Below are 10683 nucleotides of genomic sequence, written 5' to 3'. Positions count from 1 at the left end.
AGCAATGTCAATCATTTTGTTAACAGTGCTGTGTGAGTGCTAGAAGGTGAAGGTCATCCATCTTTGAATTGAAAGAGACAATTCCTGGATAACTCAGACTGGGCGCGATGTGTGCTGTCAAACACAGAAAGAACGAACCATTAAATGATATGCTAGGGGTAGTCGTAAAGAGAATATGTGATTTTTATCTACAAATATCGTGAATTTTGAGAACTTGGCAGTATGCAAAATATGCAGTTTTTCAGAGCCTGATATTTTATACATTCATCAATAGTGTTAATACTTTTGTAACAACGTCAGTTTTCAGTCAACGTATTCTTCGATTTGGTCTCATCTCAGTCGTCTATTCAGGTCAACGTTCAGCTGGGTTCATTGACATTTTCTAGCATGTACACCTGTCATCTGCTTGTTTGACCTTTTTGTGTTCACTAGAGTAAATATTCGATCGATAAGCTAGAACTTTATCACAACGACAATTAATCATTAATGCATTGCGAAGTTCGTTCAAACAGAAAGGTGTGACATTTAGCTCTTCATTGCACACTGAGCTCACTGGATGAAAAAAACACCTCAAGATCGAACAACAAGGAGACACAAAAACAGATACTAGGGAATAAGGTGCGTTTTATTCGTGATGTATTTCGTGGTTGCCTGTCAATTCACAATCCAAATAAGCCATGAAAATGCAACAAAATGATGACTAACGTCTATTTTCCGGAAAAGAGTGTCAACTCGAAGTGACCAAAATGACCTTATTTCAGAAAGAAAACTGGGGTTGGGAACCACATGAATTGAAAGACATTTATTTACCCAATTATACTACAAATTATTAGGGATTTCTGGTCAAAATGTTACTAGCAGTCTTACGAAGCCAAATTGGTAGATGGAGGATCTTAACGATAGTGAAAATAAGTAAAAATTAACGTGAAACCACCAACGGTGGGGTTTGGTAGTTTTTTTAAATTTGATATTGTTCAGTTAATTGAAATGCAACACGAGTCCTGAAAATGAGCGTCTCCAGCATTTAGCTCACAATTCTTCGAGGAAACTGTAAATGCGCTTTTTTTCATAATCAGCAACAAAAGATGCAAGGCACTAGCGAAAAGCAAATGACGTCAATATTTACTGATATTTAAAATTAAAAATTAGCATAAATTCTCGTTCTTTCCCTCTACACAAAATGGTGTACATTTTATATAGTTAACATTTTTTATATAGTTAACTTTCTTTACAAATTTACAAATAATTGTAGAGAGGTGAAGACTTATGAATCAGATTATTTGATTCCAAGGCTTACTAGGGCTGAGATCAACAGAAATGCCGAGACCAGTTTTTTTCCATCTGTGCATGCGCCTGACCAATAGAAAAAACTTGTGAGTATAGCAAAGTGGGATATCAGAGGAAACCCAGAGGCTAAACCTAAAGAATGCAGAGAATTCATTGCTAGGTACACGAAGTCAAAGTTTCTGCAGTACATCTTGCGCCCGTCTGCTACACAAAAGCGCACCATGGAACATATGAAAGAAAGATATCTGTTCATCATGGCATCGAGGAGTGAACCCTTCGGCATGGTTGCTATGGAAGCCATCACAGCCGGACTTCCGATCCTCATCTACAGACACTCTGGCCTCGCAAACACCATCAAAGGACACTTCAAACTTGACTACGAGAGAATGGTCATAGAATAGCGGTAGCAACTATGACCGCAACAGGGTTGTCCATATTTGGCGATATCATGTCGTCAAGGCTCTGTTGAGTACAGGGGGCAGGTTTAAGGAGGCTGCGGAGATGAAGGAGCGACTGCAGTCTTTAACAGAGATTCGTGAGACTCACAAAGACTTTCGAAAATGCTCCAGGGCTTTTGAGAGCAAAGACTAGATACATATTGACCTTCGTGTTAACAACATTAGACAGGGCTTTCATTAACAGCCTTCAGGTGGCGATTTTTCGCCGCCTGACAACGAGGGATCGCCGGTTGAAAACAAACACTGATCCTTTCTTTTACCCTTTATGATCTGGTTTTACACATGTTATAAAAAGTGACATGTGAGAATATGATTTACGCTTCAATTAAGGGCGAATCTATAACGCGAACTTCCTCACGCGAACTTCCTTCCGCATACGAAAGCTTATTAGTCAGATAATGCTATGATCTAATTGTTCAATCAAGTTGATTAACATTGATGCGTCGCATCATCTGATTGGTTTATGTCCACTATCGTCAGATGTCGGATCGTGTGATTCCTCTATTGTGTGCTACCTTATTCATGATTGCGTCTGCGAAGCGACCTGGCCATTCCGAGCAGCCGGCGACGACTTTGTTTGATTTATGGGGGTCGCTAGGAAAGAAAAGAGGTAATTTTTAATTGTTTCAAATTTCTTGAAAGTCAAGAATTTATGCCACGATAAGGATTTTCAATGGAATACGGACGTTTACGTAGTTGCAATCTCGGATTTACGAAGTCAACTGAATGAAACCGTCTAATGCAATTAGCCTAGTATATGGTGGAGAACGTATGTAGTCATTTCTGGCGATCGAGCAGCGAGAGAAACGATCAATCACCAAGGGTAAAGCTAATTTGCTAAACGACATTTTATTTTTGAATAGTGAGTCGAATGAGTCATAAAATACTCATATTTTTAACGTTCAATACGAGGTTGAGAAGCGTAGATGCGGTAATAGGCGACACTTTTGATTTATATCATTCTGTTATGTAAAACACTAATTTTTTTTATTTTCCGTCGAACGGTTGATCATAAACAAAATGTTAACCTTGCAAAACTATGTACGCAGTGTTTGTTGCCTTCATTCAATGGTGTGTAAAGGTAAAAGGTTAAGATCAACCATCTGTGACCTTGAAGGGACAATGCCCCATGGAGTATACATTCGAGAATGCGGTGGTGAACTGTCGATAGAATTGACCCGGGAGAATTGACCATTGGACCATGTGGGAGGGGTGATCTTACTGAGATTGTGCCTTCTTTAAATTAAAAGAAAGTAAATATTTGATAACTCTGCTGAATATGCGTAAATAAGGCTTCAATTTCTGTTTGTGCGAATACGTTGCTGAAAACACCCGGCCAGTTTCCGGTCCACATGTATACAGGTCAACACTTCTCCGGTTAGTGACATTATGTAATCTGTGCTGTACGGGTGTCCTATGCAGAGAGCATCGACCTGTTCTGATCATACGCTGTTTACCAGAAGGCAGGAATCGATTTGATAAGGTGGGTATATGGTAAAGCATTTTTGAAGTGTTTGTTTCATCAACTGAAGTCAGATAACTTTATCAAAGCGACAATGAATCACTCTTGTTTTGTGAATGGCGCAGATAGGCGACAATTCGCTGCCCACTGTACCACATGTCGGCCCTAAATGGAAAATCACCTCAAGGTTGAGAAAAAGTGAATATACCATTGTTTTCAGATCTTCATGGAAGAGAGTGTTAGGACTTTATTGGTGTTGAACGTTGGTGAAATAGGAAAAGGAGGTTGATTGCCAAAACTTCCCTAGAGCTTCAAGACTGCGGTTTAACAATGGCGTACGGTCAGCATGACTTACATTCATCTTGACACAGTTGAGAATAATCCGCGCCTTTTGTACTTTACAATGGCGGCTGCTAATTTTCCGCTTCATTTGTTTGAGTACATTTGCTTTATATAACTTGAATAATACATTTGTCTGAGGCTCAATCGGACAACATTCATCAAGTACATGCTGGAGCTAAAACCTATTTTCCATGTTAAAAATGTACCAAGGGATGGACCATTATATTCCATGAAGGGGGCCGTTGAAAATTTAAAAACAATCATCAAACCAGAAAATGTTTATCCACGGCCATGAAGGTTGAGCGAATAAAAAGGTTAAATTTAAGGAAATATAATTCGGATTTTTAAGCCCCATTTCTACAGACGTGAAGATTTTGAAAACTTCATGCTAGGATTTCCGAAAACCCATCCATTTGAATTATCGATCAGTGCTTTCGATCCGTTTTCCTAATGATATCACTTGCCTCTTTATTTCATTCTAGATTATTTAGATCCCTATTACTGATGTTAGAAATCTGTTTACAGATTAAACTTAGTGTTTCGATACAATCATCCAACTATAAAATAATAAGCCTTTGGTCTTAAATATGTCTATGTCACTGCTTGTGTGATATGATGAACATACAATAATTGTTTTCACAATCTATAATAATAAATATTGATACCTTAGTTTTTTGTATTAGCGCCCTAACTATACCTACTATTTGCCAAAATTTTCTCTCCCAGTTGTGGGGCCTGTAATTTCGAATGTTAACGAAAAACGATGTCTCTGAGTTAGGGTCAGTATTTGTTTGGAGTCAAAATATTGGCTGAATCCCGAGGGAAATGGAATGCTTACAAATTTCAGCGAAATACAAAAGTAAAGCCGAAGGTTATCATGTATGCATGGTCAAATAGTCATCGTAAGATCTGCACAGCTTGGTTAGGTCGGCGTAGTATAACTTACATTTAAATGTACTCTCTTCTGTCTACTCTTCTACTTTGAAGCGTTCTGGAATTGGAAATGGAGGATTGATTACTTTGAAAAAGATTCCAGAGAGAATTTCGAACTGCCTCGACTATTCAATATTATGCATGTTTTGAGTGAAGTAAGAATTCTGCTGTTGATACCGTTTTGCTTCGCTTCTCAGACGTTTCTCAATGATTTCAATGGTTGTTCCTTGTTGCACTGAAATATTTTTTGTTTTTCTTTCGAACAAAACTGAGAGGAACGGGAACAATTGTCCTATTTTCAATTTCCCAGTACCAGCCCAACCATGGTCCTTTCAATCAGTCACTTTCATTTTCGCGGGGGCTTCTGTAACTGTAAAGATAATATTAGCAAAGTTTTATTTAATACAGTATATTATTTTATTCTTAAGGTATATCCAAGACACGATCGTTCTACTGAAAGCGAGGTATGGCTCACAACAAAGCAATAAAGGTAAGGCATCTTACGCAAATAGAACTTTAGCCGAGGATTCGGAGGTTTCAACCACTGACGTCAGGTCTTTTGCCTCACCAATCAAACACTGACCTGTTGCAAAAGGCTTACAGATGCCATATGCAATATGTTTAATCTTGTGGAGTTATGCGTCAACCCTGAAAAAATATGACTGGTATACAAAAAGATTGCTTCTTTCCCTGATGATATCACGACTGATCATGACAAAGTTGAGTTGCATTAAAGTCAAAGTTACAGTCTCTGTATGATTAGACCAAGCGACAGTCAACCAACCGATATCGAGATACTGTAACAAGAGCTTTTTACCATTGTTAGGCGTTTGACTTTTTGACAATTCTTCGGTATATGACACAAAATTACTATTCAGAGAGGAGTTACAAGCTGTTTACAACTCCTCTGTCGCTGTAATTTCCTAAATTTCATCTCCCATCCAACACTTCCCCTCTTTCCCTCCCAACAAGGAATAATGCCTACAATTCCATTCTGTTTATGGAAATATCAACGTCTTTTACTCCAGTTATTATATCCCATACCTCCGCAAACGAACGAGTTTACTTTCCAAAATTATTTTCACGGATCCTAAATATTCAACGACGAGGTATATTGCTTCAACTTATTCCTAAAACCAGCACCGAACATTTTTATAAATATTTTTCTACCTTCTTTTCATGTACACAGTCTACACAGACAGCACTGGTCCTATGCCCGACTGCTTTTGAAGATAAAACATTATCTGTCATACACGACCTTCCGAAAGATTTCAAAGAGAAGTACTCTTTTATTTTTGCGCGATGGAACTCATCAAAAGCTTTCGATTTGCATCAGTACACAGAAGAGTGTATTGAAATAGTGAATGAGCAAAACGTTGATCTGGTCGTTAGTAGCTATGATGTAGGCTCACTTGTACATGCTGCTCTAGCAGATAAATTTCCTCACATCAGAGGTCCCTCTGTGGAGTCGGTATTCCTCACCATCCACAAGTACTATGGGGCAAAACTTTTTGAACCTGATATTCAATCACCAAGGTCAACAGTTCTCGAGCTGGATGCTGATTTAGAAACAATACTTGAAAAGGCAAATACGTTTCTACAACATGCAGGGGGCGCTTGTTGCATTAAACCGATGACGGGGCAGGGTTCACTTGGAGTTCAGAAGGTTACAGGATTAGAGGATCTTCGAAAAGCCTTAGTTAATCTTCAAAACTGTCACGAGACTCAATTTATTTCTGAAAATTTTGCCAAAAAATGGATCGATGTAGAGACCTATCCGTACAGTGTTTCAAAGTGTGCTTTGCTGCAAGAATACATTGACCCTAAAATGATTGCAGCGGCGTGCGTGTGTGTACAAGACGGTAAAATCAAACATTTCGGGATTCATGACTGGTATTTTGATGAAAAACCAGCCAGAGAGGGCGCACGCACCTTCCTAGGAGGGTTTGCACCTTCCAATGTAACACCCGAAGAAGAAACCCGAGTAAGAATGCTTGCAGACACTATCGTAAAAAAACTTACGGATAACGGCTTCAATGACAAGTTTCTAGACATCGAATTTTTCGTGCTTCCTAATGGAGAATACAAGTTGCTTGAAGTCAATGGAAGGTTGGATTGCGGCATGGCAATTCTATGCAGGCAATTATTCGATGATGAAGATTTGGTTCAGGGTTTACTCAAACTTGGTTCTGGAGAGAATATAGGTGAACGGAATCCAAACGGACTGCATGGAATGTGGGGTATGGTCGACACTGTTGCTTCTGGTAGGGCCGAAGATATTCTGGACTATTGTGAAATATCCCATATTCCTGAAATCACTGTAAATTACTCTCCTGGAGACCACATTCCAATAACGCCCGACATGTACTGCACAAACCTGGCAACCACGTATTTGGTAGGGAGAACACGAGAAGGTATGTATTACAGTCAGGTAAAATGCTGCCTGCAAGCTGTAAAATGACTACAAAATAAGTATTTTCAATTTCATTGATAGCAACTCAAGGTCCAAGGAAGAGAAAAGAAATAGGAGTGGACCATTTGATATCCTTGGGGGGCGCTGAAAAATTTCGGGGGGGGGGGAGATCCCGAGAGGTTGCCTAAAGAAACATTGGACAAAGGATGACAGGAAACATAAAAAAGGACTGCTGCTAGGTATAAAGTAAAAATAGTGCATGGACAGCTACCTTAAGCCTGTTCTTCATTTTTTTGCCGCACTCTCCGGTCGCTCCGTTTTTTTAACGTCCGAAATATTCGGCGTGCCCACAATTTTATTAATATCTTATGATGTCGGCGTATCATGACATTTTCTATTTTCGGTGCAATCTTTGGTCTCGACAGTTTCATAACATCTGAATTCATTACATTTCATGTATTAATGCCTTTACCATATTTACCTCACAGCTTTTCTGTTGTTTAACATGTTCCGAGTGTTTCAATTTTAAACATAATTCATTTCTTGTGCTTGTGCTACAGTTTCTCATCAATGCACCTGAATAGAGATAGAATAGAGCTTGTCCAAATAGCCTACACCAGATATTCTGTGACAATTGTTGTTCTTAACAATTATGTGTCAAGCTTATCATGACTTGTCAACAAAACTGTTTGTCGTACATAAAGTGGTCCCGACACTCTTCTCAATATGGAATGTTTCTAGAACTACTCTTTTCAATTTCTAACATTTTAAGCACAACATTGGCAATGTAATGTGACTAGGGTTTGACAAAGATGCAGGAATTTGCCATAAGATAGACCTACTTATAAATGTCTTAACAATATCCTTAGTTTATGATTTATTTTTTCTTTCAAAGTATGTTATAGAATACACCTCTTATACCCAAACAAGAAGCTATGAATTACAAAATAAATAGTCATAGCCTGAATTTTAAGCTATGTATCACATAGAAATAGAAGTAAAGAACTTCTTTAACATATAAATATGCAGAATCTGCATTTTCATTCTTTGAATTATTTTATATTTCTTTGCTTTAAGAAGTCAAAAATATTTTTTTTCTTATGGGATATTCATTTGTCTCTGTTGAGAAAGTAATAATTGGAAATCATTTCCTGTCTAATATATTTTGAGTCTTCACAAAGGTGCTGCTAGCAAAACTCAAACTGAGCACAAAATAACTCAATTTTAATGTGAAAAATTCAACATTTTCTGTAGCGGGCAACCTTTCAAAGTAATTGTGTCATTTCAGTATTCAACTACCTCTTTATGCATTTGTAGTCTTTCAAAGCCTTTGTCGGTTTGTGCAACATGCTAAATAATATTACAATTGGACACTTTAAAAGCGAATTTCAAAACGCTTAAACTTTATTTGTAATGATCGCCGATTTTCACCTGCTTTCTAAGCGTTCCCTATCTCAACATTTACATTCAATGCCAGTTAAGGGGCCCATTCAAGTGTCGCAAAATCAGGTTTTTAATTTGACAGACTTAAGTTCTCCTCCAATCAGAAGAGTGCACTAGTGAGGATGGACTGACACATTGATATGAAAAACTATGATGGGGAATTCGTCGAACACACCAAATAAAACTATGACACCCAGATCTTGAAGTGATGCAGGTTATGGCAAGATACTGATCTCTATTTTTGCTTTCATTTTTTCAGAGCTTATTCAAAAGCACTACGATATCTGTCGCAGAATACTGAAGAAGCCGGAATTGTCTCCATGGGGTCATTGAAATTCGCCCTAATCAAATGTGATTGAGTTTGTCAGTAAAGGTATGTATTTCCTACCTAGGCCGTACTAAAAGTGACATGATTATAAAATTGAGAAATTGCTCATTGATATGCACAATGAACTCCTACTTTGCATACATGCGTATCAGTTTATCAATGGTGAAAATGTCACGATATCCGATATGGTATACGCGCTCTACTATTAAATATGCAAATACATGCTGTACATATTAAGAACGTTGAGATTGTGTGTTTCGATTTTTAAAAAATATGTTTTTTGGAATCAGGTGATAATGTATTGAGTCTGTCGCTGACGAATAATTCTGTTATTTGTCCAACTATTTTCACCTATGCTAAGTAATGACGCAGGAAGTTTTACGCAAGCACTATAACAAAAACCCGAAATCTGCACAATTGCTGTGGAATAACTTTGAGACCCCGTATGCTTGTATATGCAGGTACGTGGATGAAGTTAAACATACACGGGACTTCATGATAAATTTACGATGAAAGGAATGGGTCAGATTTGGAACTTTGAGTAAGAAAATCGAGTAAATATTACACACAAGATTACTTCTTGATTCTGTTTGCCAGACGAAGAGCAAGGAAGAAAGTCAGTTTTGAAGTGATTTTGAAGACTAGTGTATATACAATCGCAAGAAGAGAAGCGGGTCTACTTGGAGTAGAGAAATAGATATGATGAAGAAACTGCGTTTAATGTTCACATAACTGTTGAGTTTAATTTCAGAATATCCAAAGCCTACATGCTGGTGTTTCAACTTGTATTCTACACCTCAAAGGTATTCTGACAAATAAACACACAATAACAATTGATATAAATTTTATTTTAATCTTCATACCCTTGTCAGGATAATATTCCAAATTTAAGTAGTTTTTAATAGATAACTAGTTGCAAAATACATAGCCTGATTTTATAATATATTAAGGCAAGGAATAATAAAACTGGTTAAGCTTCGGTTAAATTAGCATTTCATCAGGCTTAGTAAGAATTATTCACCATAAACACCCATTCCCCCTAAAGTTTTACCAACAGACAGGTGCGGTCTATTGTTTTGCAGATATTCATTGAGTGTTTTCTTATTTTAGTAGAAAAATCAATAAATGTGCCTGTTATATCAATATGCTAACGTCTTTGAGTGTGCATTCAATATTTCGGCAATGAAGCACCGTGTTTTAGACACTGGCTATATCTTATCACCATTAAAATGTCAATACAAAAATAATTTTAGGTAAATATACCGAGGTTGTAATGTATCTATTGCATATTACCCTTGCCAAACATTCTGCTATGTACGCAGGGTTTTGCTATGAATCTTGCAAAACAGCGAAAAATCATGGCCTTTACAAGACTGTATCAATGCATACGCGTAGTAAAACCCAAAGGTACAATTAAAACAATCGACATGAAGACAGACGTTGCGGCGTTTATGCATGAATTGGCGATGGCGGCGAGCAGAAGGCCGAACCTCTTGAAACGACAAGCAGAATGGGGCGTGATTTAAGTCTTGTGCCAGCAGGGTTTTATTTTGTTTACGGAGAAAGCGATATTTGATTTGTAAGAAGCAGTAATAGGAGACGCTTTTGGTTTTTATCATTCTGTTATGTAGAACACTAACATTTTTTTATTTATTCGAACCGATTGAAACCACCATATTACAAACAAGCAACAAAGTCAAAGCCTTGCAAGAGTGTATCAATGCAAACACGCAGTACAACCCAAAATCAAATACAAAGTTACAATTAAAATGATAATCAGCGTGTGTCTATGACTTTGCGATTGCAAAGCAGTAACTCGTACCTCGGGGAATGACAAGCAGACAATCAGGGCATGATTTCAGTCTTGTGCCCCATTGAAGTGATTGCCTCCCTATATATATATATATATATATATATATATATATATATATATATATATATATATATATATATATATATATATATATATATATATATATATATATATATATATATATATATATATATATACATACAC

General features: G+C 37.3%; 1 protein-coding gene across 5 annotated transcripts; it reads left to right on the top strand.

Moving 5' to 3' along the window:
* The first annotated feature begins 1187 nt into the window (after window positions 1-1187).
* Window positions 1188-8710, top strand: LOC139121045 (uncharacterized). Of its 5 annotated transcripts, XM_070685638.1 has the most exons (5): window positions 1188-2355; window positions 3086-3228; window positions 4911-4972; window positions 5672-6896; window positions 8598-8710. In XM_070685638.1, the coding sequence occupies exons 3-5, from the start codon at window positions 4949-4951 to the stop codon at window positions 8669-8671; spliced, it is 1323 nt and encodes a 440-aa protein (XP_070541739.1). In that variant the 5' UTR covers window positions 1188-2355; window positions 3086-3228; window positions 4911-4948; the 3' UTR covers window positions 8672-8710. The 5 variants fall into 5 exon arrangements, with proteins under 5 accessions (XP_070541739.1, XP_070541748.1, XP_070541777.1 ...); XM_070685647.1 differs by lacking the exon at window positions 1188-2355 and having other exon boundaries at window positions 2362-3228; XM_070685676.1 differs by lacking the exons at window positions 1188-2355; window positions 3086-3228 and adding an exon at window positions 3242-3405.
* Window positions 8711-10683: the final 1973 nt, after the last annotated feature.

This window comes from Ptychodera flava, chromosome 2 (genome assembly GCF_041260155.1).
Source record: "Ptychodera flava strain L36383 chromosome 2, AS_Pfla_20210202, whole genome shotgun sequence".
NCBI classification, from domain to species: Eukaryota; Metazoa; Hemichordata; class Enteropneusta; family Ptychoderidae; genus Ptychodera; species Ptychodera flava.
This window is presented reverse-complemented; position numbering and strand designations above follow the sequence as displayed.

Excerpts from the sequence above, each read along its gene's own strand:
- LOC139121045 (XM_070685638.1), top strand. The coding sequence starts at position 4,949 with ATGGCTCACAACAAAGCAATAAAG. Across the intron at positions 4,973-5,671 it reads CTCACAACAAAGCAATAAAG|TCTACACAGACAGCACTGGT; the intron begins GTAAGGCATCTT and ends TCATGTACACAG. Across the intron at positions 6,897-8,597 it reads GGTAGGGAGAACACGAGAAG|AGCTTATTCAAAAGCACTAC; the intron begins GTATGTATTACA and ends TCATTTTTTCAG.